At 41.6% G+C, this 27795-nt stretch overlaps 1 protein-coding gene across 3 annotated transcripts; it reads left to right on the top strand.

The window, feature by feature from the left end:
• Positions 1-1783: 1783 nt before the first annotated feature.
• prrc2c (proline-rich coiled-coil 2C) lies at positions 1784-27744 on the top strand. Of its 3 annotated transcripts, none has more exons than XM_047801889.1 (34): positions 1784-2164; positions 5307-5477; positions 7050-7227; positions 8502-8611; positions 8784-8909; positions 9046-9338; positions 9508-9587; positions 9862-10001; positions 10140-10227; positions 11979-12162; positions 13012-13573; positions 13833-13999; positions 14183-14423; positions 14704-14908; positions 15014-17440; positions 18411-18571; positions 18659-18813; positions 19022-19403; positions 19561-19646; positions 19786-19980; positions 20089-20337; positions 20502-20594; positions 20773-20874; positions 22477-22663; positions 22805-22999; positions 23132-23253; positions 23497-23639; positions 23758-23992; positions 24151-24258; positions 24380-24586; positions 24743-24846; positions 25328-25475; positions 25580-25804; positions 25912-27744. In XM_047801889.1, the coding sequence occupies exons 2-34, from the start codon at positions 5363-5365 to the stop codon at positions 26164-26166; spliced, it is 8268 nt and encodes a 2755-aa protein (XP_047657845.1). In that variant the 5' UTR covers positions 1784-2164; positions 5307-5362; the 3' UTR covers positions 26167-27744. The 3 variants fall into 3 exon arrangements, with proteins under 3 accessions (XP_047657845.1, XP_027027083.2, XP_047657846.1); XM_027171282.2 differs by having other exon boundaries at positions 25349-25475; XM_047801890.1 differs by having other exon boundaries at positions 1784-1975.
• Positions 27745-27795: the final 51 nt, after the last annotated feature.

Genomic DNA, 27795 nt, shown 5'->3' on the forward strand with positions numbered 1-27795 from the left:
GATATAAATAATACATTTAACATAAAAATCAATAGCTTTGTCCATGACTAAACATATATTCTTACATCGTAAAAATAAAGTTTAACTATCAGCCTGCCCTCAAAAAACTGTTCTTACTCAGATATGTCTATTAAATCTTTTTAATTGTGTTCATTTGTTTTAAGTCAAATGTCCACAATAATCATCTTCCAGTCCATCTGAATAAACATTTCAGTAAATTAGAGATGTGGATACTGGCCCCCTCTGTTGTTCAAAAACAGGTAAACACTTTGGGAGAAACCAATGAAAAAGCAATATGGACGTCACTGACAGGCATCTCTATTTAATGGCACACTGCATTACAAAATATTACACAGAATAACTGATATTCACACATATCCAGAGAGAACTATTTAACTCATGATAGTTTGTCAAGGCCTGGTATCTGCTTCACTGTGTTTCCTTAAATTGGGTCCTCATCTTAGAATAATTTATATCAAGGTATGAACTTGTAGTGTATCTCTGTCTCTGCCTGCACCTGAAAACATCATGCTGGCATACTTTTTTGTTGTGTCACATTGCATCCAAGCTTCTTGACTTGACAATAGTATTATTGAATGTTTATCACACCCATTTGTGCTTTTTAAATATTTCTAGATTTATACCCACAAGGTTGTTAAACTAGTCAAGTCAAGTAAAGAAGCTTTTGTTGTCATTTCAACCATATTAGCTGTTGCAGTAGACAGTGAAATGAGACAATGTTTCTCCAGGATCAAGGAGATACATAATACAAAGACAGAGCTAAGGACTTAGTAAGTAGTCCTAGCCACATATGGTGCATCTGTGCAACCTGGAGCAAACAGTGCAGGACAAGACAAACAGGACAGTGCAGGACAAAATTACAAGACAATACACAAAAGACAATAAACAGAAACGGTGCCGACCAGTATAAATACTCTATGTTCAACAATATTGCGTGTGCAGAATTTCAGTAATGAACACAGTATTATAGCAGCAGTTACATGAAACTTTGTAAAGTATTGTGCAAAACAGCAAACGACTGAAATGTGAGACCGCATCTGCAAAGAGCAAAAAATCAGTGTGCAAAAACAGCATGTAAACAGTTTGATGGATATATAATGGAAGTGTGTGTATGTGGTGTAGGGCTATGCAGTCCATACAGTTGATGTGCGTGTGTGTGTTGTACTCACTACAGTACAGTTCAGTTATTAACGAGTCTGATGGCTTGTGGAAAGAAACCAGATTTCGGAGCATGGCTGTGAGATTGAGCTCAGGTACTGATGTTCCAGTTAAACCAGAAGATGTTCAGTGATGCTGAGCCCATGGCTCTGTACTGGACACTTGAGTTCTTCAATGCCTCCTTTAGAAAACGTGGCTTCATGGAGCTCGCTTTGTGCACAGGGCCATTGCCATGCTCTCAATTACAGTGAAGGGAAAGTTTAATGCTACAGCATACAGTATGAAACTTTTTAGCAATAGTTTGGTGAATAAACAAGCATGTGTGTGTGTGTGTGTGTGTGTGTGTGTGTGTGTTGGGTCAGATGGGACAGGTCTTGTATATTTGGGCTGCATCATTAGGGTTAGGGTTAGACAACAAAAGCTTTATATATTGTATGTCATAATAGTGCATTTGTGGCGTACTATTTAGTGTAGATTTAGTGCTTCTATTAGTGCTACTATTTAGTGCTTCTGTGCTGTTTAGGACGAGTGCAGTACCGCGCGCGCCTTCTATAATCACGCCCCGGCGCTACGTAATGACGTCAGCGACTCGTGGATTGGCGCTCTGCCATCTTTGATTGCGCGACAGGCCGCAGCGGCGCGAGAGGGGGCCTCTCTCGACTGGAGAAGACCCGTCTCACACAAGACAACAGGGGAAAGAAGGAGAAAATATATCAAGCCACGACACCGGTCCGTCTGATTCTGAGCTCCCCCTCTTCGTATTTTACCGGTCACGTTAAGTAAGAGACAGAAAGCGGTAAGGCTTCGTTTTTGGAAGCGGTTGTGAGCTGTACAGCTCTTAGCTAACCAGTGTGTAGCTTAGCTTAGCTTAGCATAGCTTAGCTTAGCTTAGCGAGCTTTGTGTAATCCAACACACACGTACACGCGCGCACTCAGACGGGCAAAGCGGCCTTCTTAAAGTCAGCGACGGGACCGGCGGAAACAGGTACGTTTAAAGACCAGACATTTTGTTTTAAACCGCTCATTTGTTAGGAGATGAGAAGCGCGTACGGTGTGTGTAAGCATGCGGGCTGTGGTGTGGCTAGTTAGCTCGCTAAACAGAGCTAGCAGCGCCGGATGGAATCGTATACGGCTCAGGGACCTGAAATTAACACAAAGCGCAAACGTAACGAGTGACGCGCTGATAACTTTTGTTAGGTTGTGAGTTTACACGGTGTTTAGTGGTGAGAATCAGGCTGAGGTTTATATAAAGCGAGGCTCGGTTCACAGGGCCGCTTTTCACCCTCCCTTTACTACAGGCAGAGCTGCAGATAGCTGTGTTTTCTCCTTTGGCGCAAACCACCAGCGCTAAAAAAAATCTTACAGCAGTGGATTTACTGGCGTTTGACGCTAAAATGCACCTTCGCATTGATGTCTGCGTGTTTAAACTGTTCATAAAGGACCCATAATGCTGTAAAAGCGACATTTAGTCCTAAAGCTTCCTCCCTTTAAAAAGACTAAAACGTTTTTTGCACACTGAGCTGTTGGGTTTTGCACCCAGTGTTAAATTGCAGTGTTTTGTGAATCCACACATTTGCATCATATGCAATCAAATGAATGGACCAGTTACATAAAACAGTAAATTTCTATACAAGTAAGCACCAGGCCTTTTAATACACACACACACACACACACACACACACACACACACACACACCTAGCATCTGGAGTCAGAGATATTCCAGGAACAGATCAGGTATGAAGAATAATGTCGTTCTGCTGTAATAAGGGACACACCAAGGTGAGCAGTCACTAGGCACCTGTGTCATATCATTACTTCCTTTTCTATGTAAAGACTTGTTCGAAGGGGGAAAAGCTGTTAACAAGGAAGTATGTGAAAGTATTTTTGACCAAGTGGCAAACAAGACATAGCACGATTTCTGGCACAGTGTTAATAATATGATATGTAATTGTTATGAAGCGGAGTACCTTGTTATAAGAGTACATTGGCCAGTCAGTCATAGTTTAGAGCTATTGACTTTGGCTTGTCCCTTAGGGGCACTAGCTCAATACTGGTGATTGCTTGTGGGAATATGTTGGTGTTGTGATTGGCTCGTCTGCTTTTGTGAGGCAGATGTGCCAGTAAACGGGAGAGTGGATAAACCCCTCCTTGCCCACCCTAAACCTCTTGAGATGACTGCAGTATGGATGTAATTTTTAAATACGTATTTAAAAAGCTTTCGATGTTTTGTACCTAAATGGGTGCAGCCCTAATATGCACATCTTAAAACTGCTTTATGTTTGTGGACAACTGACTTGCACCCATATGTGGTTATTTGCCAAAATGTTGCCACAGAGTTGGAAGCATACGTTCGCCTAGAAAGTCTCTATGCTGTAGCATTATTTTCCCTTCACCAGAAGTAACAGGCTCAAACCCGGTTTCAGCATAGCAATGCCCCGTGCAGAAAGAGTGTACTGCACAGAGCCCCGACTCTGACTCAACCCCACTGAACACTTTTGTAATGAACTGAAACACAGACTGAACCCAAGACATCCTCACTCTTACACCATCAGTGTCTGATCTCACTAATGCTCTTGTAGCCGAATGATCACTAATCCCCCCCCCACACACACACACACACACACACACTCACACACACACTCCAACATCTAGTGGAAAGCCTTCACAGAAGAGTATTATTAAAGCAATAATAATAAGTATGTATAAGTGTGATGGCCAGGTGTCTGCAAACCACCTGCTTTTGGCAATATCATGTAAAATTGTTTCACGGAAACTGCATGTTTCAGAGCCGTTCAGATCCTATCTGGTTTTCTGAAATGTAAAATGATCTGCTTACTCTAATTCATCTTGTAGAATTTCTTTTGAGGAGCATCTCAAAACTTTATTCCATGTTTTCTGATTAAAAAACCCCCCAAAAGACTCTTTGGAGATGTATAGGTCTAAGCTAATGTTAGTTTAAATGTTACTCACAAGGTTGTTGGAATGGAAAAACATACCAGAAGTAAAATACTGTGTATATGGATGCAGAACTCTAACTCTCATGTCAAACACCTTTGTTTACTAAGATGTAGGGTTCAACTGGGAGAAAAATGTAGCATTTTCTTCGACAAATGTAAAGGTGTGTTTGCCTTGGGATCATTTTTCCCTTAGCATTTCTTGGCAGTCAATGTCCGGACTCTGCATATGTGTGCAGGACAACTTTCACTTTCATTTCTCAACCAAGGACCTTGTGTAGTTTCTTATTCTTGTTGAACACTTCGACATTTTTTTTTTGTGTGCAGCGTCACACACTCGTGTGAATGTTTGCGGACCTCGTTCTTGTTCCTTTTTATTGCTGGCTGTAGACATGCGATGTTTTTCCCTTGAACTTTGTTATATATCCCTATAAAAACAACCCCCCCACTTTTGATTGGTGTTGCTGTATTGTTTTGTTGTGTGTTGTATAAATATTGACTAACATTGTTTGTTACCTACTATAAATGTACAACGAACTATCTACCATTTTGGGGTGGTTTAATCATTAATTCATTATCCAGCCCACTGGCCCAGTAAATGCCTCGGTGTGTGCTAACCAGTCCTTGGAATTTGGCTGGAAATCTAACTGAATGACACAATATGGTAGCAAATGCCAGTATGTACAATTAGCTTGTTTGCTAGTTGTTTATTGCTGCGAACTATGGGACGACCCACAAATCTTCGAAGTTTCTAATGTAGCATATTGTATTTTATTGTATATCATTTCAATATGCAATGTAAATCACAGTTTAAATGTAAACACATCATCCATTTTGCTCGGAAACCCATGTGATTTACGGTTCGATCATGCTGTCTGTCCAGCCTGAAATGCTTCACTGATTTTTAGAGATTAAAGCTGCATATCTCTTTAGCTGCTAGCGAGGGAGAAAGCTTTATGTCTAGTAATGCGCCGATGAGATTCTTTAGTATAACTGCCTAGGCTTTCAATTATTTTTGGTTTATTCAATCTCCATCGTGCACACTCGCGGGATTGTCTTGTACTCCTTCGACCTAGAAAAAAACACTTCTAACCCTTTGACTTCGCTTTATTCCATGCTAGAGGAACATTGACCACACTGAATCTTTATTTTTTTTCCCCTTGTCTGGACAGGAGCCTGGTTCTGAGGGGTGAGACCGGAGGACCAGACTCAATGAGTTTCCAGCGACATGTCAGAGAAGTCAGGGCAGAGCACAAAGGCAAAGGATGGCAAGACCAAGTATGCAACCCTTAGCCTCTTCAATACTTACAAGGGCAAGTCCCTGGAGACCCAGAAAACTGCAGGTATGGCAACACGCTGAAATTAACTCTTTTAAATGAAAGCCTCCGTGTTGGTTCCGCTCAGTATAATTTGTTTTATAGTTAACGTTGTCTGTGACAAGGTTGAGTTCAAGACCACCGTTTGCAAGATGCTTATGTCAAGGTCGAAGTAATTTGTTTAAAAAGCCACTCATTGTTACAGTAAGTGTTACATATCTGGGTAGAAGGGGAAGTGCTGGCTAGGAGTCCATCCTTTTTTCCATTCTGGTTCATTCGCCTCCCTCACACATTTCTTCCAGAGCATCTTCAGCAACTTTGAATGCTTGACTGAACATCAAGCATTCCTATGAGCTTTATGTGGGAAGGCAGCAAAGTATGAGCAGGGTTTTTCCCTACAGTGAAAATTTTTTGGGGGCCGTCAAAACGATTTTTTTGTCCCGCCAAAGCCTTATTTGATCAGTAATTGGCTTTTGTGAGTGAAGCAGGCTACTGACAAAGTGACTGAGAGAACAAGCACAGCGCCCCACCCCCGCATGGGCACTCACCGTCTGCAGTTCTGTCTTTGCTCTCTACCTCGCATCAAAATCAACGGATCCTAAAGGTCGGAAGACCGAATCCATGTTTCACGTGGTGCATTGGGAGAATATTTTTGCTGAATTAAATTGCAGTCAAAAAAAAAGTTGCCTTCTCTTTCAACAAACAAGCATTCCGCACATGTGGCTGACATAACTTCAAATAAATGCAATAGATCTATCCAGTTATGAAGTGGTGTGTGTGTGTGTTTACAAATCTTTCGCGATGTCCTAACAGCCAGGATTCCCACACGACACGTCCGCTAAAGTCCGATTCGCGACCTAATGATTCCTTTGAGCCGACTCAATATAATGAATGGTTATAGCAATCGATCTGCCTGTCAGTGTCTGAATCGGTGTATAACAAATCATTACTTCTTAGAACATACACATCTGAAATGAGAGTAAATGTGCTTACCCCATTTAGCAAGAGTGTTTAGTAAAATGTATCCTTAATCCACAGTATGTATAGGCCTATGACAATGTGTAGTAAATTACCTATAAAATATAATTTAGTTTAAAGTTAGACTGGAGTGAGATGAAACTAGATCAAAGCACAACGCAAGCTGTTGCTAGCTAGCTGCTAATTTGATTACAGTTTATATGGTAAAAAATTACATTACACCTTTTAACACTAGGTTACTTTGGTATCGATGATGTTTACATGTAAAATAAGTTGTAATCGCTTTCTTTTACTATCTAGCCTGACAGTGATCGTTTTTTTATGAATAAATAGGATAAGAAAAAAAACAGTTTCTCTGTATTTATTTTAAATTTAACATTTATTGTCAATATTGGGCTTGCGGATCATGTGTGTTCTAGGGTACTCTTTGCTGTGTGTGGATGACCATGTCGGTCAGCCACCACCGAAGACCAATTTTGACCCAGGAAAAACCCTGATGAGTGTTCTATTTGAACTTGTGTATGTCCTCCATCATAAATGCTTTCCTGATTAGGATTGATTTCACACCTAACTGTGTGACGCTTAAGCTGAAAATTAACCTCGCATGTTATTCCCTTGTAGTCGCTGCCAGACATGGGCTCCAGAGTTTGGGCAAAGTTGCGGTTAGTCGGCGTATGCCCCCTCCAGCCAACCTGCCCAGTCTAAAGGCTGAGAACAAAGGCAACGACCCCAACGTCAGCATCGTTCCCAAGGATGGCAGCGGCTGGGCCTCGAAACAGGATCAGGCTGGAGATGAACGGTATGTTCATTTTTTTTTTATTATTATTCATTTATACATATTTTATTATTCCTTTTTGATTAAAGTAAATTTGGTTTGTTGGTGTGATTTTTCATATTGCAAACTATTGTGATATTAGTATTCAAAATCTAGTATTGTCATGATGATGAACCCAAAATGTGTCGCTGGCAGAATGCATCGTTGATATGCACACATGCATGCGGCTGTTTAAGCATCTGATTATTGTAGCCTCATCATTATTCTGCTCTTGTCAAATCTCTGTTCTCTTAATTTAATTCTGACCTATTCTTTTGAAAATAAAGATCATTTGAAGAATAATTGAATACATGTTATTTTTACGTGTTTTTTTTTTCTTAAAGGTGGACTGAATATTTTCATATTCAAAATTTAAATAGTCTGTATAGCTGGTGTGATCATTTTCCAAAGGGACGATCAAGATCAAGTGCTCTTTGCTCAGATTAAACATCTGGAAGAATTTATTTTTTCTTAAACAATATTATTTATTTATTTAATTCAGGTATTGGTAATTACAGTATTTCTATGTGCTTAACTAAAATAGTCATTTTGACTAATGAAATAACAAGTGTTTTTTAACTTAAGTGTTTTAAGTGTTCAGAAAAGGGTACTAAAGTGGAATTTTCTTTGTTTTGGGATCATGTATAACTTTGGAAATCTTATTTGAAAAGGTGCATGTTGTGTGTGTGTGTGTACCTTAAGTGTTGCTCTGAAAGCTAATTATTATTTACTTAAGATCTAATTATGTACCACAAGTCACTTTAAATGTACATTACATTCCAGTTACTGTGTAAAACATGGATGCTAATGGTAAGTGTACTTGGAATGCTAGAGATTAGTATTCATTTTCTGAGAATGTTCTATATCTTTAATAATTTAAAGAGTCTGAAGTTGACTTCTTTTTCACTGTATAAACGGTCCGTGCTCGTACCTGTAGATCTCACTTCAATATTCAGAAACCTGCTTATTTTTTATTATTCTTCACAGGCTTGACAGTTACACATGATGTACAGTATAACACGATGAAATGAAGGGTTTTTCATGATTTGAAGTATCCTATTTGGTTTACCCTAGACAACAAAAAAATTCCCATACCCATCTATTTGACTAGCTGTGGGGGTGTTTGCATCAGCCATGCTCTCCTTATACTGTGTGTGTGTGTGTAACATAAGAACCTTGTCTCTCTTATTTCAGTCAGCCGCCTTCCTTCCATCCTGTCTTTTGTTATATTTATAATCTCTAATGGTTTGTGTTTGCAGGCAGCAGGAGACTCCTCCCCCTCAGCCAAAGCCTCCTGTCTCTCAGGTGTCTGACAATCCTCTGGGCAGCCGCTCCTGGGCTAACAACAAGCAGTCTGGTCCAGTTGATGGTTAGGCACAGAAAACTACTTTGGCAGAATGCTTAAAAATGTTTTTTCTTATTCACTGCACCGAAACTTGTCAAATTCAGTCATCTCTGTAACTCTTGTAGAAGTTGTAGAGGTCTTGTTAAAATACGTAATTTGACAGTGTGATTTTAATGGACATGTTCTCTTTAATTAGGAGCTCCGAGGGTAAGCAGCCAATTCCATCAGGAGTTTCCATGTCTGCAATCAGCAGGTGAAGCAGAGAAATCGGGTGAGCAGGAGGAAGAGCCTTATGGACCAGGCCCCAGCCTCAGACCTCAAAGTAAGTAAAACGGTCTTATCTGATTGTGGTGATAAGTTTTAGTACACGTTTAATAATTTTAAGTAAAACATAAAATGCCTCGTTTCTTTTTCCTTTATCCCTTTCTCATTTCCTCCGATTTCCTCTCTCTTTGCAGATGTCGGCAGCTGGAGAGAAGGTGGGGGTAGAAACCTGAATGTTGCTTCTAGTCCTTCTGAGATGGACAGCAAAGCTCCTGACGAAGCAGGGCAGGGCCGCAGCACTCCTTCCCCAACAGGGGATGCTGGTGTAGCAGGAAAACCCTCTGCTGGAGAAGGCAGGGAGAAGAGAGACTCCAGAGACAAAGTTCCTCCTTCAGCCCCACAGCACAAACTCAATGGTGGACAGCAGCCACCCGGAGGAGAACCCTCTCAGTTCCATGCTCAGTTTAGGGGCATGATGCCACCTTATGTAAGTTAAGGAAGCAAATATCAAATGTTTTGTGCATCAGTCTATCTTTTGCCACAGAGAATCATGTGTCCATACCTTTTACTAATTTATGTGCAGTGACATGCATTGCGTTGCGGTCGGTCTCTTCTCGGCATTCAGTATGAATTTCATAATTCTTTGTCCTATGTAGATGTTCCATGCATACCCTCGCATGTCTTATGCACCCGTACAAGGAAACTTCAGATACCCTGGACAGCAAGATGGAACAAAGTGAGTAATCCACCCAGGCCTATAAATAGAATAGATACGATCTAATGTCAAAGCAGCAGACTATATCTCTTTAATAGAATACATTCTTCACTGTTTTCCACTCAACAGTAGCATTTTCCCATGCGAGATAAATGTCATGCTTTCCTAATTTGCTTATTGGAAGATAAGACTGTGTTTAAAATTACTCTAAGGCTTGCTTTCTTTTTGTCTTGATGCTAACTCTTCTCCCCCACTCCACCTTTTGCCTTATCTGTCGCCTTTTCTCTTTCTCTAGGGGTCCCAGGCCCAGTGGAAGGCCTCCCCAGCCTCCTCCACAGTCCTGGATGCAGGATCCAGACCGGCCCTCAATTATCAGTGCTTCTGAACTGAAAGAGCTTGACAATCTAGACACAGATGCTGATGAGGGTTGGGCTGGTAAGCTGATGCTCTTCAAGCTAAAATCTAGCCTATTAAGTGGTCAAAATATTATCTGTTCGTATTATATTTCCATGGTAAATTTGCGTTTGGATTTTTAATAGTATGTGTTTTATTGTTTTTTGTTTTTCCTCACAGGTGCCCAGATGGAAGTTGATTACACAGAGAAATTAAACTTCAGTGATGATGAGGATAATCATGCAGCCAAGGAGAAAGGAGACAACTGGTCAGTGCTAACCTTTTTTAATGTTGTATAGAATTGGTGCCATTTGATTTTTCATCAAGGAGTTAATTTAAACAACTGGGTTTACTTTTAATTAGGGTTGCAAAGGGGCGGAAAGTTTCCGGTAAATGTCCGGAAACTTTCTACTGGAACTTATGGGAAATATTCGAAATTGAAAACTTTATGGGAATTTACAGGAATTTATGGAAATTATTTGAAATGTAGGGAAATTTATATAAACTATATCATATACAAACACAAACATTTTGTTTGGTCATAAGCAAACATGCATGTAAGGTAATACAAATTTTTAAAATGACGTCTTGACTGATTTAATTGTAAGTAGAACTTTACTTGATTCTTTCACTGAGTGTAACAAAAGTAGAATCAACACTATTATGCTTGTAATAAACATCATAAACTTAATAATTGTAATAAACATATTTCCTTATGATTGCTGTAAAATGAAAGCATCCCTCACCCTTGCACTTCTTTAAAAAAAAAAAAAAAGTCTCAATCAAAATGTAAAATAGAAGCATTGTGTGTGAGGGGGTCATCAAATTATCTGTGTATGTGTATTTACTGCTTATTAAGAGTTAGTAAGGTAGTTAAGTTTAGGTATTGGGTACAATTAAGAATGTAGAATAAGGAATTGCAGAACAAGGCATTAATATGTGCTTAATAAGTACTAATAAATAGCCAATATTCTATTAATCATGCTAATAAGCAACTAGTTAACGGACCCTAAAATAGTGTTATTGTGCATGTTATGGAAGAATTCAAGTACATGCAGGGGGTTTGGCCTCAATGGCCCTCCAGTAAGCAGTGTGCTGTGTGCAAGTGACCGAGGAATGCAGGGTACAAATTCAACTTAAATTGCATTAAATATTGTTGTTTTAAACAAAATTATGCTACAAGATTTTTTTTAACTACATTTAAGTTCCTTGTTATAGGCAACTCTGCATATATATATATTTTTTTTTAATTTCCAGTTTATTCCCATATATTCTTGTTAATTCCCATGGAAAGTTTCCAGCCTTGAAAATTCCCAGAATTTTGCAACCCTACTTTTAATTATAAATGAATTTACTTTGTCTAGAATGAACATGGGTAATATTGTTTACTATAGTTAACTGACCAGCATGTATTGCTTCTGACATACTTGCACCAAACTTGACTAGCATGATTTCTTTTTTTCTTTCTTGACGCATATTATAAAAGCTGCATGTTTTTGCTGCTGATATTTTATATTATCTAAGAAAATATTTGCACAACATTGACTGTGTTTGAGTCCTCCTGTATGGCCGTTAAAGAAATGGACCGTATTCCAACAGCTATTCATTTACCAGTCTGTGCTGTACTGTCACAGTAGGAGTAAATTTTGTGCTACCTGAAGCACCCTTGATGAAATGGGTGAGATTCTGCACGCCAAAAAACCTTCGACACCTTGCCAGAAAGTTCCACAGGACATCTGGTTTAGGAGATGAGTAATTTGGTGTTTAATTTGTGAATCAAAAAGAGCGCTGCCTTTGTGTTTTTCAGAGTTCACATAAAAAAATATGTGGTATTAGACCATGGCCAAGTTTTAAATCGAAATGCATCAAATGATTTTGTGCACAAAACAGACACAGTAACAGACTGGCAATAAATTTTATTTGCATTCGTAGATGTCTCTCTTCTGATTCCCCTGGGGACAGATGATACTTAAGTTCTGATTTGAATTCTTACCTATGTTTTTCTTTTGTTTCATACAGGGAGTGGGTAAATAAGGTGGATCGCATACGATCACGCAATACTGAAGCCCAAGAGTGTTGGAAAGAAGGAGGAGAGGAAAGAAGTGAGAGAAAGAACTCATGGGCAGACAGTGGTGAGCCAAGAGCTCCCTCACCAGGCAGTGTAACTCAATACAACAAAACGGGACCACCCCAAGACTACCAGGTAAAGCATACAGCTTCTATTTATTGTTCATTTTCAGCATTATTCCTTTGTGGTGTATATATTTTGCATATACAGTAATTCAATTGCATTACACCATGACACCTTTGATAGAAAATAGTAGATTGCAGCTTGATTGTAGGCTGAGTTGTAGGCTCTTTATTAGGGTTTGGAACCGAGAACCTCCAGAACCGGTTCTGTTTTTCAGCAGGAACCGGAACCGCACAGAATTTTTAAGTTTCAGTTCCAAACCCAGTTCCGATGTGATGACGGGCAAAGCGCTGTGAGCGGTCACTTTAAATAACCATGTCTTACCTCATGAATATTAATCGTTTACACTGTTTACAGTCACGCAACCAAATTATCGCAGCTTACCGCAGAAATCAGTCTCTCGCGATGCTGTGCTGAGGAACGCTTTGTTAAACATGTCTTTAAAAAAAAAGTGTAGATTAATTTCTAAAGTGTTAATTTCCAAAGCTACAACAGTGAAGCAAATCTACCCCTCTGAGAGGGTTTTCTCCACAGCTGGAGATACAATAAGGAAAGGTCTCATCTTCTCCCAGAGAAAGCGGACATGTTAATTTTTCTTCAGAAAAATTGCTAACTGTTTTGCTAAGTTGTAATTCTGGATGTTAAATTTGATGTTGGATTTATTTAAATTTAAATTGATATGAATTGAAATGCTCTGTTCAAAATATTTAAAGAGTGATTAATAAACACAAATGGAATTGTTTAAGTATTGTGCATTATTTTTCACATTTCTTTTATAATGGAATCGGAATCAGAACCTGGAATCGGAATCGGAACCGGAAAATTTCTTTTGATACCCAACCCTGCTCTTTATTCTCACAGGCTGGACGATCTGCAGGAACTGGTACAGCTCGTGTATCAAAACCTTCGACAGCCTATGCTGCTGGTGAGGATGACTCCGAGGCCTGGCGACAGAAACGTAAGAAGCAGTCTGAACTTTCGGAGGCCGTGGAGCGCGCTCGGAGGCGGCGCGAAGAAGAGGAAAGGCGTATGGAGGAGCAGAGGCTAGCCGCCTGTGCTGAGAAACTCAAACGGCTCAACGAAAAATTACGGCCTGTTGCAATTCCAGAGACTGCAAAATCTATTACGCCTGTCCAGAGCAATGAAACAGAGGCTGAAATAGTTCCTAACTTGCCTGCTGAAATCTCTCCCACTCATGCTGCTCCTGCACCGCAACCCCTCCCGTCTGTGCCCATACCTTCCGATGATGGGCCGGAGCCAAGTGTGGAGGAGGAGCCACAGTTTGTTGCCAGGCAACCCAGCCCTCTTTCCCACAGAACTGTTACCGAATCACAGGAAAATGAGGTGGATGTTGCAGAGGTTGAGGAAGTACAGGTGGAAAGACAACCAATTAGAGACTACTTTAGTCCAGATGAGTGTAGAGGTAAGGATGGTTTAGAGATTTTTATTATTTTTTTTTTTAATCCCAAAGTGCTAGATTAGTGTCCGTGGCCTAAATTGCAATACAGACTCTGGTACCTTGTAAACAAGACATAACAAAACTGTAGAAAATTGCAGTTTTGAAAACTTCAGACAGTAGATATTAGTCACTGTGATTAAACATCAGTCCCCACCCAAATGATTAAATGTTAGATAAATCTTTGCTATAGTGTTCTAACATATTGTTTGTACTCTTTCTGCAGTAGAGGAGCCTCAGATGCCTCGTCTTGATCACTCTGTCAGTGAGGATATGCCTCATCCACAGCTGGAGAATGAGGGAGAGGCAGGGGCCACAATTCGCCCTTCAGTCCCCTCTGGTTACTCCAAACAGTTCCAAAAATCTCTGCCACCCCGTTTCCTAAGACAGCAGGTATTTGCCTCATGCAAAGTCATTCACAGATTATTTCACATTGGTATGAAGCACGCTTGAAACGGAAGCCTTTAGGTGTCGATTTACAATCTTTGTATAAAAACCTCTTGGTGTTTAAATTCTATAAATTCAACAAAAGAAATTATTGGCTGTTTCTTGATGCACATTTTCTTCTTACTTCAGGAGCAGTTGAAGCAACAGCAATGGCAGCAGCAGCAACAACAGCAGACTGCTGGAAGCTCAGGGTCACCTTCAGGGGGATCAGTGCCTCCCCAGCATCGCTCTCTCTATCAGCCACTGGGTCCACATCACCAACACCTGGCTTCCATGGGGTTTGACCCACGCTGGCTGATGATGCAGTCATATATGGACCCACGTATAATGTCTGGACGCCCGCCTATGGATATGCCTCCCATGCATCCAGGTAGATTTTTACCCCTTGCATTTACTACAAAGAAAAACTTTTTATTTATAAAACTATATGTATTGGCTTACTAAAAAAAGTTGTCTTGTTCCAATAAGACATGTTACGGGATTAAACATGCATAATCTTGACTACCATCTACTATTCATTCTTGTTTGCCATTCTTTAATGAGTGAGCAGTATTTTGGATTAAACACTTTTGCATACACATGTACATTGTCGACCTGTTTTCATTTAAATCATACAGCCTTTAAAGAAACAATCTCAACTTATTCAACAGGGAGAATGCCTCCAAAACAGTTGGTCCGCAGAGAACCCACTGACAATAGTAGTTCTGGTTCAGATTCTTTTGATCACCGACCAATAAGAGAGCACGGGATGACCAGTGAGTCTCGAATGGTGTGGGGTTCTGACCCCTACCCTCAGTCAGAGCCCTTAACCTCTGTAACACCCCCTAAAGTCCAGGAGAACTGCAAAGAGCCAAGGTGGGTTTAGAAGAAAAGAAATTTGATTTTAATATTTTAGTTAATCTGGTATAAGTGTGTAAATGTCTCATGTGCTTTTTTTGTTTTTTTTATATATATGGTAAGATTGGATGCTGGACTGGACCTAGAAAGAGGACTATCAACTGTGTATCCTCAGGAACACAGCACGTTGGAACCAAGGGGAAAGAGTGACTTTTTCCGAGACTCATCTGAGCCTCTCTCTACATTTAGCCATGTTTCAGAAGAGGTACCCGCTCTCCTACATGCAGACAGGCCCCCAGTTATCTCTTCCATTGAATCTGAGGTGGCAACACTCTCTGGAGGAGAGGAGGTAGAGATCATTGGCCAAGCAGTGCTGAAGAGGACCATTTCTCAAGGGTCGAGTCACTCTCTCAAATTGGAAGAGCCCAGGTTTGAAGCCCTGTCTATAGTGCAGAAGACTGTGGATCTCGCTGAAGCCACAGAGCGATTAGAGGACAGTTCCAGAAAGGAGCCCTTTGGCCAAGGTTCTGTGATTAACAACCGTTCCACTCCACCTGCTGCTTCTGATAGTATGCACAAAGTAGACAAGCTGCCTCTACAAGCACCTGGTAAGCAGAAGGGTGACCTGCGCTGGGGGGCTCGTGCAGGGCGAAGAGAAGGAGCTGGAGGGGAGAGGCCAATTAGGAGGTCAGGGCCAATAAAGAAGCCGATCCTGCGAGATATGAAGGAGGAGCGGGAACAGAGGCGAGAGAAGGAAGAACGTCATGAGCGAGGGGAGAGATCTAAAAAAGAAGGCACATCCTACAAAAACCCATTATCCACTGTAGCCACCATGTCAGATGGCCAGAAGTTTTCCAGTGAGGGGCCAAAAGAGATCAAGACTAGACAAGAGGAAGGAACAGTTCCTGGTGTCAAAGCAAAAGAACCTCAGATACACACGGGTACAACAGCTGCCAGCACCCAGGAGGAAAAGCCAAGCAAATCCCCACCCAGTGATAAACGCCTTGAACCCAAACTACCATCCCGAAAAGAATCCAATCTGTCACGGTCCAACCGCAGAGAAGAGCGGGAGCGAGAAAGAGAGCGGGAGAGAGACAGGGAGGTGGAGAGGGATCATGACTGGCCTGCTGATGCGAACTACAAAGGGCGGGGCCGGGGTGAGTACTACTCACGTGGGCGCAGTTATCGAGGCAGTTACAGTGGAAGAGGACGCGGTAGCCGTGGGCGCAGTCGTGTGGAGCGGGTGGAGTACCCATGCCGAGAGCCACGTTCCCGCCCCGATCTGCTGAGTGTCTCTGGGACGACAGGTTTTCGTTGCCGTGAGGAAAGCGAGACTCGCAGTGAAAGTTCAGACTTTGAAGTGTTGCCCAAACGCCGGCGTAGGCGTGGGTCAGACACGGACTCTGAGAGTGAGGGACGAGAGTCTGCCAGTGACACAGGACCTTCTGACCGTGAGCCCACTGCTAAGCCTAGTAGACCTTTACACCGTGAACTACCTGAATCTCGTCCCTCCTTGAAAGCTGCCTCTGGGTTCGGACCTGGACATCTACCAGATAAACCTGGCCATCGGGAAGATGAGGGTCGGACTAAACCAGGTTTTCTTCCTAAGGGAGAACCAACGAGACGTGGTAAAGGAGGACTATACAACCGAAGAGGTGGAGCAAGAGAGCGGCCCGCCAATAGATCTGCTCCCATGCGTCGTACTGGGATGAGGGAGAGCCTGCCTTGGCCCTCCAAACCAATGGAGACCTTTAGGCCAGAAGAAGCTGAGGCATCTCGCATGGATGGCACGGCCTCCGAACACCGCATGCCTAAACATGATGGCAAGAAATTTAGAGAAACTGGCCAAAATACTAGAGAGAGACCTCGCAGACCGAGACCAGCTAGACCCCCCAGACAGGACAAGCCACCACGCTTTAGAAGACTTAAAGAACGTGAAGCAGCGATCATAGCTGGGGAAGGTGCAACTGTTACAACACATACACCTGCCTCAGTCTCTGAATCTTTTTCTGCTGCAGTGTCCAAAGCTCCAGGAATGCCTGCCACCCATTCTGAAAGTCCTGCTATTATGACCACAGTTTCCATTAACACTGCATCCACTCCTGCTGAGGTTCCTGTAACAGAGGCAGTACTTCCTGAGACAGGAACCACTACAGTGGTTGCTGCTGGCAGCAAATCACCGGACTTGTCTAATCAGAACTCGTCAGATCAGGCCAATGAGGAGTGGGAGACTGCTTCAGAAAGTAGTGATTTTAATGAGAGAAGGGAACGAGAAGAGAGAAAAGGTGTGCTTGATGCAGTTGTTGCTGTTGTAGCATCCTCTTCATCTGTTCCTCCCCAAACTACAGGAGGCCAGAGCAAGTCTCCTGCTGAGGCAGGACTAACTCCAAAACGTGAGGCAATTCCTACAGCCAAGAGGAGCTTCTCCAGTCAAAGGCCAGGAGACCGACAAAACCGCAGGGGAAACACTGGTGCAAAGCCTGGCAGAGGGTACACAGGGGGCAAGGGTGAGCGCAGAGGAGGCTCGGGAGCCAAATCTGGACGCAGGGGGTGAGTGACTTGCTGGCTAAACTGTTAGTCTATTTGTACATGTATGTGTTTATGTAATGTTGTTTTGTGAGTAGAGTTTCATTTAAGTAGAAACTGGTCTGCAGCAGGACCTACTATACATGTAGGTGAGCCCGAGCCACACATGTATGGGTGTGAATAACCCACTAATGTAAGGGTTTCTAATTTAACAACAGATTTATTTATTTTAATCATTTTGTAGTATGAGTTTTTTTTTTTTTTAAACACAAACTTGATCTAAGAAACAAATCACAATACTAGGTTAGTTTAATAGCCAGCACTAGCTGGCTCTACATAGTTGTTTTTTCCCCCCTCTCTTTTCTATTTCTGGTTTCAGAGGATTTAGATTTGTTTATTTGGCCACAAATGTGGTTTTAATAATAAGCAGAGACGGTTAAAAATGATGCTATAGGATAACAAACATGTTTCTGATGCATACAATACTTGCCAGGGTATGTATCACACACAAGTGGGAAATGAATTTGTGCATGAATTTGAGAGGTCCTGAAATTTCACATTACCACAATGTTCTATGATGGAGGAAAAAATACGTTGGTACAGTAGCACTATATTAACAGCTATAGGGATCTGCCTTTAACACACCTTCATTTGACTACCAGCTTTGATAAGAATGGGCTTTCAATGAGCTATTTTGTCGGTTTTATGCCAAGTATAGCTTTTGATATTTTTAGACTGGTCTCACACTGTCACACAGACTCTCACTCGGTCTGTTTTTCTGTTTGTTCGAGCTAGTCTGAAATAGACAGGTTTGTGAATTAATGTAAAGGTATATCGTCTTTTGCTGAAAAAATAGGCATTTTATAAGAAGCACTTACTAGAGTTACTTCACACGCACTATTTCTTTATGCTTATCTATATTGCACTTTGTCAGTTTTCTTTGATTTTCTCTCCAAGTATGTTTTTATGCTTATGTTTACACTTCTCTCTGTAGTGCTGGAGCTCAGAGTGCAGATGCTGCCCAGACTGGAGCAGGCCAGAAGTCCAATAAAGAGCAAGCACCTGGTCGTCGTAAAGAGGAGTCCAAGCAACCCATTAAGAAGCCTAAGGAGAAGGAAAATGCACTATCCCAGTTTGACCTTAACAACTATGCCAGTGAGTCAACAAAATTCTGTTGATAACATCTCTAACTCTACTAGCATCGATCCCTGATGTTTCTGATGTGTTGTTTTGTGACTTTAGGTGTGGTAATCATTGACGATCATCCTGAGGTGACTACTTTGGAGGACCCACAGTCCAACACTAATGATGACGGTTTCACAGAGGTTGTGTCTCGGAAGCAGCAGAAACGTCTTCAGGACGAGGAGCGGAGAAAGAAGGAAGAGCAGACCGTACAGGTCTGCGATTGTGAAATTTGTGATTCCACTTTAAATTAAGCATTCAAATTCAAGATGAACCTGCTAAATTACTATTGTTCATGCACTGAATGTTATTTGTAAAGGTTTTATGGGAATCATTTTAAAAGTAAGGCCAGTTTTGTATAGACAGTATTTGTGTATACCTTTTACGTCTTAAAAGAAACATTTTCTGTGTTTTTTCCTATAGAACTGGGGTAAAAAGAGCTCAGGAGAAAAGGGCAGGGGTGGAGGTGGGTCCAAGCTGCCTCCGCGGTTTGCCAGAAAACAGCAACAGCAGCAGGGAACAGCAGCATCCCATCAGCAGGCTGCATCCTCAGCCCAGCAGAATCAATCCTCCTCTCAGACACCTCATCAGTCTCAGCCACAACCATCAATCTCTCTCTCCCAGCACAGCCTTTCTGCCCAGACCCAGACTGCCACCCCCTCCCAGCCTCTAGAGGGTGCTGTTGCCCCTTTGCCCCCTGCATCTGTGGACTTCTCCACTAAAACCCAGGCACATAGCACTCTAGGGACTGAGCTGTGGGAGAATAAAGTGGCTGGCTCCACTGTACTCACTGATGTCAAGAAACGTAAGACCTCACACATCGTGATTGCCTAACTTTGCCTTTTATGATTTATGTTTGTTTTATTTGTTTAAGATTATTTATCGTTACAGGCGATCCTAAACCCTTTTTGTACCTTAGTGCCATTTTAAAACATGATGCTAATTGTTTGCATCAATTTCAGTTGGGCCCATCAGCCCCCCTCAGCCACCATCAGTCAGTGCCTGGAATAAACCTCTTACCTCTTTTGCTGGGACTGTGACCTCTGAAGTAAGTGTGGTTTGATTCTGCATTACATAATTTACAGTACTTCAGGTTCTATTGCTTTGTCTGTTGTTTGAGACACACACAAAACTGTTAATTTGCTGTTGTGGGTAAGCATTGTTTATAAGTGTTTGTTTATATTTAGGGTGTGAAAGCGGCAACGGACAGTGGTGTTGAACTTGGCATGGAACGTATCCAGTTTGGTGCCCCCTCTTCAGCAGGTAGTACTGACAGCGATGGAGCACCCGCTACACTGGAAAAACCGTCAGACAATAAACTACCCGAACCCAAAGAACAGAGACAGAAACAACCCCGTGCTGGACCCATCAAACCACAAAAGGTCATTTTTGCAGTCATAGCACTGACACCATACCCTGCTTTAATGTTGACTTTGATTTGCTTCTCAAATGTAAAAGTTAAACTCTGCTAAAAAAAAAAAAAATTTCAGCTGCCTGACATTGCTGCACCTGAGCAGAAGGAGTACAAGCCTGGTCCGATCGGTAAGGAACGCTCACTAAAGAACCGCAAGGCCAAAGATGGCCGCCAGTCAGAAGCAGATGGATTGGAAAAGGGTGGTCCTGGTGGTAGCAGAGACAGAGACTCCAGCTCTCCTGCTCAAGACAAAGTTCCTGACCTAGGAGGAGATATTGAAGGCATGATCACAGTGCCCTCAGCTGAATATTCTAGCAATTCCAAGGTATGTGGCTAACAGAAACATCAAAGATACAATACATCGTTCATTATTTCTTCATTTTAATTATTAATAATCATTATGTGGAGCATTGTACTAGGCATTTAAATCTTGTTTGGGCATTTGGAAGTAAGTGTAGTTATACATGATGAAAGTTGGCTATATTGTAGGAATCTGTGACTGACTACACTACCCCATCCTCCTCACTGGCCGACACCGTGCCTACCGGAGGTAGCAAGATAGAGGAGAGTCTAGTCGCTAATGTAAGCCTTCGTTGCAGTTTGTATACCTAATACACACTCAGTATTTTGTGCCTGTTCACACTGCACCCCACCTTCCATTTTATCTTTTATTTCTTTATATATTTATTGCTCTTATTTTAACATTTTCCATAGATTCTTTTTTTCTTCTCAAATACTTTTCTTCTGTTTGTATATTCAGGTGGCACTGCCTCCCTCGCTTCCTCTTCCCCGTAGAGAAACCCTACAGCAGAGCTCTAGCCTCAGCACAGTTTCTCCTGCTACAGTGGACCTCACACTGAAGGTGATGTTCTGTACTTGGATATTCTCTGTACATTTCAAACGTGTAAAAATATTTTGAGCAAATTTCATTGGAAAATTTGCATTTGGCAAAATGCTTGTTTTGGTATATTCAACATTTAAATGTGGCTTGCTTTTCTTATATAATATAAAAATGTGGGTGCATCTCAATAAAATAGAATGTCGTGGAAAAGTTCATTTATTTCAGTAATTCAACTCAAATAGTCAAGCTCGTGTACTATATAAATTCAGCGCACACACAATGAAGTAGTTTTAAGTCTTTGGTTCTTTTAATTGTGGTGATTTTGGCTCACATTTAACAAAAATCCACCAATTCACTATCTCAAAAAAATTAGAATAAGGTGACATGTCAATCAGCTCATCAACTCCAAACACCTGCAAAGGTTTCCTGAGCCATCAAAATGGTCTCTCAGTTTGGTTCAGTAGGCTACATGATCATGGGGAAGACAGTGCTGGTCTGACAGTTGTCCATCACTGACTCCCTTCACAAGGAGCGTAAGCCACAAACATTCATTGACACAGATGCTGGCTGTCAGTGTTGTATCCAAGCATGTAAACAAAGTTGTGTGGAAGAAACTGAGCAAAGCAAAATAGATTCAAGAATTTGGGTGAAATTCATCAAGAATCTACTGAGCCTGGGGTCAAGGCATCATGAGCCGCCACCACACACAGACGTGTCAAGGAATTTGGCCACAGTTGTTTTCCTCTTGTTAAGCCACTCCTGAACCACAGACATCAGTGCCATCTTGGCTGGACTAAGGAGAAGAAGAACTGGACTGTTGCCCTGTGGTCCAAAGTCGTCTTTTCAGATGAGAGCAAGTTTTGTATTTGGAATCTAGGGTCCTAGAGTCTGGAGGAAGGATGGAGAAGCTCATAGCCCAAGATGCTTGGAGCCAAGTGTTAAGTTTCCAGGCTGTGATTTGGGGTGCAATGTCATCATCTGGTGTTGGTTCACTGTGGTTGGTCCAAAGGTTGGTTAGGTAAATGACCATGGTGTTGGTGCGCTTGACTGGCCAGCAAACTCACCGGACCTGAATCCCATCGAGAAATTAATGGTTAATGTCAAGAGGAAAATAAGAAACAAGAGACCAAAAAATGCAGATGAGAAGAAGGCCACTATTAAAGATACCTGGGCTTCCATACCACCTCAGCACTGCCACGGATTAATCCGCTCCATGCCATGCTGAACTGAGGCAGTAATTAAAGCAAAAGGAACCCTACCAAGTATTGAGTACATGCACAGTAAATGAACATACTTTCCAGAAGGCCAACAAGTCACTAAAAATGTTTTTTATTGGTCTTATGAAGTATTCTAATTGGTGGGTTTTTGTTAAATGTTAAAACTTTTCCATGACATTCTAATTAATTGAGATGCACCTGTATATTTGGGAAATTGTTGATTATCAGTGTTTGAGGAATGTTTTCGTTCACTGCACTTTTCACTGTGATACCAAATTCCTATATTTGAGACCCTATTAAATTAGATATTATATATCCTGCATTATATACAGTACCTTTTTTTTTTTTTTTTTTTTTTTTAGTACAGTAAGCATCTTGGGCCTTAACTTGTTTCTTCCCCCAACAGATGGAGTCGGCTCGGAAGGCATGGGAGAATTCCCCTAGTCTGGGAGAGAAGAGCTCTCCTGTCACCTCCTCTGCTTCCCCCATTACCAGCGGAGGAGGTGCAGGCAATGCCTCTTTTAGCTCCTTCTCCAGTGCCTCTATGCCTCAGATACCTGTTGCTTCGGTGACACCTAGCACCTCGTTGTCAGGTATGCTCTGAAAGTGTCCCTCGGTCACAAACACAGTAATTAAAATCTGGAATCTTGTTTAGATCGTTCATACCAATTCATAGCTCAGCAAGTAATCCTTAACTCTAGATTCATGTGATATTAACAGCAAGTCTTTTACAGGTTCATCCACTTACACCACATCATCTTTGAGCACCAAGACCACGTCTGCGTCAGATCCTCCTAACATCTGTAAGGTGAAACCACAGCAGCTGCAGAGTTCAGCAATGTCCAATAGTAACTTCTCCCAGCTTGGCTGCATACCTTCTCTGTTGCCACAGCAGCAGACTCCACAGGTCTTTGTCTCCCAGTCTGCAGGTAAACAGTTTTACCAGTTTAAACAGAGTGGTTTTGCCTTAAAGTTCTCATGTATGCAGTTACAAAATACTTTCTCAGACTTTCCTGTACCGTATTTGTCGATCATGTGTGTGCATTTGTGTCTGTGCTCAGGTTCTGCTGCACAAATCCCAGCCTTCTACATGGACACCAGCCATCTGTTTAGCGCACCTCATCCTCGCCTGCCTCCTCCTTCCATAGCCCAGCAACAAGGCTTTCAGCCTGGCCTCTCTCAGGTACATCCTGCACATTTATTAGTATTTGTATATGGGATTGCCTTCTCTCTGTGTTCAGTTATTGATAAATTTAAGTAAAGTGGGATTGCATTTTCTTTTTTTTCAACACTTTTAAGTATTTTGTCATTGTTTGTTAAACTAATTGGTGTTTTCTATTGCTTCTATTTATCAAATTATATAAAAAAAAATTTTTTTGTTGTGATCTGACTTAGTGTTTTGCTTTTTTTGTGTGTTTCCTTGCAGCCTACCGCGGTGCAGCAAATTCCTATCCCAATCTACGCCCCTCTTCAGGGTCAGCCACAGCACCAGGCTCAGCTCGGCCTCAGCACAGGCCCCCCTGTCTCTCAGCAGCAAGATCTTTTCAGCTCTTCCATACAGCCCTACAGGTGACCTAAACATTTTCAAATTTTTCATCTGGTTTTTCAAGATTTGAATAACCAGAAAGTTTTATATCTTTGACATTTAAAAATTAAACCTTATGTTTTGGTCTTTTCCCTCCTCCAGGTCTCAACAGGCATTCATGCAGAACAGCATGTCCCAGCCATCTCCCATGATGCTGTCAGGGACAACGCTGCACAGCTACCCTGGAGTGCAGCCCCCTGAGCTGGCTAAGCCTCAGTCCAATCTGGCCTTCCAGCAAACCTCTAACACGCAGCACATTCCCATCCTGTTCGAACCACAGCTCAACCAGCCCTCTGGAATGGGTGGCTCCCAGCTAATAGATACACACATACTGCAGGTCTATATTAATTAATATATTGATGTTAAATATTATGTCCATTAATGTGATTTTATTTATTTTTTTAAGAAATTAACTTAAGATGCTGAATGTTGCTTTTTTGTGTGTTGCTGAGAGTTGCTTTAACTTATGATTATATCATTATGGTTACATTACAGCGCCAGGGAATGAGTCAGCATTCAAATCTGTACTCTGGACAAGTGCAGCAGCATACACAGAACAGTTACTACAGCTCAACACAGAGCCCCAGTTCTGCACTACAACAGGTATTAACATGCTGCATTATATTCTTATTTGCATGTAACAGACAAGTTTTTATATTAGGGTGAAATTGAATAGATTCCTATATTCAGTGTATGCATACCATTTATTGTCTCCTCACACTAGGTGACTGTTCCCATGCCTGGTTCTCAGCTGTCATTGCCTAGCTTTGGCTCTGGTGGGGGTCAGCCTCTGCTGGCTCTGCCCCAGTCTCTGCCCCCTACTCCACCTCAGGCTCAGCCACCAAACCTAAACCGCCAGCCTCCCAGCAGCCAGCCATACCGTGGCCTCATTGGCCAGAACACACACAACATGATGCAGCCTTCTAATAAGGTGTGTGCACTTTTAGTCTCATTCTTTGTCGGGAAAATTAATAAGACTCCTGCAAATGCTTTTAAAGAAGGTTAATGCCATTAAGTTACATTGCATGTTTATTTACTAGGTAGCACTTTGTTCAACAGACTAATACCTGTGATATGTTTGTGACAGATGTGTGATATGGACTTAAAGCTGTTCGGTACCGGCATGGATGTGAAACCGGGAACTCCCCCAGTCAGTGCAAGAAGCACGACTCCTACCTCAAGTCCGTACAGGTGTGTATGAGGGCAAATTCAGCTGATAATTGTGGTTAAAGACAACAATTCTCATAATTCTTCCACATATTCTTATAAATATTATTGTATGTCTGTTTTCTAATGTTTATTGGGCTCCAGCATATTAAGCCTGAAATGTCTACTTGAGAATTTTTTTTCTCCCATAATATTACCTTTTATGCTATGACCTACAAATACAATTTAATGCTCTGGAAAAAAAAACATTTTCCATTGCCATTGTTCATGAACTACCTTTTATTCAACTCTTGACCCAGATACTTTGTGGAGCTATAGGTTTTAGGTTTTTTGGGGCTGATTAACAAGCTAACTGTTTCAGAAGCACAACGTCTTTCCCTATTCAGAAATAATTTCTGCTACAGTTATCACATTTGATTTAGAAATTTACTTTAAAGCTGTAAAATCAGTTTCATCATGTGAATGGTTCCCATGGGCACACATTCACATGAATCTTGCTCTGTAGCACGCATTCTCTCTTCTACAGGGCGAGCTCCACGAGTCCCAGCAGTCAGTCCAGTAAGATGAACAGCATGTTGTATCCCAAACAGTTTCAGTCTGGATCACAAGGTATACGAATCCCACAGCATTTTCCTGGACAGTTCAACCCACAGGTAGGTCACTGAGAATTAAATGACTTTAATGGATAATTAGACATTTGAGGTAAATGGTGAATTACGTTGCAATAGCATTCATTATCTGTCACTATCCCAAACAGATGTTGTCTCAGCCAAATATGGTGTCTCCCCTGGTTCGCCCCCCTCACACGAATTCTTTTCCTGGAGGGGTGCAACGAACCCCCATGGGTCCTCCTATGTCACCCAACCTTAGCGGAGGCCTGATGCCACATCCCAGACCCCAGCATCCTCTTCGAGGGCCATCTGGGCCACCTCTTGCACTCCGTGGCACACAGGCAGCTCTTAAGGCTGAGCAAGACCTTAAGGTAATGCAAACGGGACGTTTATAAGAAAGTTCAACTTGTATAATGACAAGGAATATACATTTCTTGAGCAATTGTTTATGAATGTACATTACATTCCTTCCTCCTAGGCTAAACAAAGAGCAGAGGTACTACAGTCAACTCATAAGTTCTTCTCTGAGCAACAGCAGCAGATGAAGTCTTCAGCTGCTAAGTCTTCTCGTATGGATGGAGCAAGCAAACCTATTGACAGTGTCGCTCCAAACCACCAGGGGGCTCCAACAGAGCGCACTGAGCCTGACAAACCAGCACCCCTTGCTGCAGCCAAGCCTATCCGTACCGGTCCCATTAAGCCCCAGGCTATTAAATCAGAAGATAGCAAGTAACCCCGTCACCTCGAATAGGACTGACGCACGGAAGGATGCAGTGGTTTAACAGGAGATACTTGTTAGAGGGGAAGAGGTAGTTTCAGTCGTAGAAAGGAGAATGGGATTGCTGGGTGAACTGTAGCATGTAATTATGCTATAATCTGTGTGGATCACTCACCTTTGCCCTGCCTTTCTTCTCCTCTACCACCCACTGATCTCCCTTTCTCTCCATGGTGGAGAGTTTGATTTAATTTTTTTTTTCTTCCCCCTCAACGGACACGAAAAGGTAGAACATAAGAGACTGTACGTTTCTAATGTACAATGAAGGTTAAAAAAAGAAATGAGTTAAATTTGTTGCTGTGTGCACCATTTTTACAATTGATTTTCCTCCCTTTCCTCTAGTAGAATCACATGTTAGGAGGGAAGTTATTTCCTTTTGTTTATTGAAAAGAAAAGAAAAATCTTTGTTTAAATGTTTCATTACCTATTTTTTATTTCCCCCCCAACTTTGCAGTTGAAACAAGAAAATGCACACATCTCCATCTTTAACCTGTGTGTATGGCCACTGCTCTCCTCCTCCTCTCTCTCTCCTTCTTCTCCCTCTCACTATATTGAAGCAGTCTCATGACCAAGATATGCGACAAAACCATGACAGAGCAGCTTATATAAAATGCTGAAATTTGTGCTTTTAATTCCTTTTGAAAGAAACGCATGGTTAGAGTCACAGATTGCTTTGTTGCTGGTAAATCTGACTGATTTATTGATTGTTGTCCCTTCCTTCATACCTTCTTCACTGAAAATTCCTCCTCCTTGGTGAGCTGCGTATGAAATGAGAGCATCTACAGGTGGAATCTTTAGCCAAAGGTTAGGCATTATAAGAAGCCCCTTTATCATACTGTTTTTCTTTTTTTCTTTTTTTTTCTTTTTTAATAAAATAAACGGTTGCTAGTTTACTTCAGAGTTGGTCCTGTATGCTTCAACCCTTCAGTTTGTTGAATGTGAATGGAGGAACTTCAGAGGTTGGGACTTTGTCCTTTCTGACCACCAGTTACCAGTTATAGCAGAAAGCGTTCACGGGAAAAACGAGCTTGGGTTTCGCTCCAGTGTTTGATTTTAATACTATACATAGCTGCAAAATGAACATTTCAAAATCTGAGTCAGCCTCTAGAAGAGAGTAAATGGGTAGAAAGATTAAAAATTAAAAAATAAAATAAAAAAAAAAACTGATAGAAGTGTAGTTCAGATGCAAAAAGGACTTATTTTCTGTTGTAACGTCCACAGGCCTCGGTCCTCTCCAGACTATTTCTTTCATGTTGCTAATGCAAATGGGAGGCTACAGATACAGTGTTCAAGTGTGGCTCCCAAATGACAAACGGGAGAGGAAGGAGTGGATAGGGGAGTTGTTTTTTTGTTTGTTTTACTTGTACAGGGGTAAAATCGCTGTATTAAAATATGTAAGGTCTTATTTACATTGGTTTGGTTACAGAAACTAATAAAATAATATGCTGTCAAAAAATGAAGTCTGAACTGATGTTTCCCCCCCCCCCCTTCTTTCTCTCCTTTGATTCATCTTTAATAAAAAAAAATATAGCCATATCCAAGTTGTCGAGTTGTGTTCAATAAAGATTCAAATAAGAGACAGCCAAA

This window comes from Tachysurus fulvidraco, chromosome 16 (assembly GCF_022655615.1).
Source record: "Tachysurus fulvidraco isolate hzauxx_2018 chromosome 16, HZAU_PFXX_2.0, whole genome shotgun sequence".
Taxonomy (NCBI): Eukaryota; Metazoa; Chordata; class Actinopteri; order Siluriformes; family Bagridae; genus Tachysurus; species Tachysurus fulvidraco.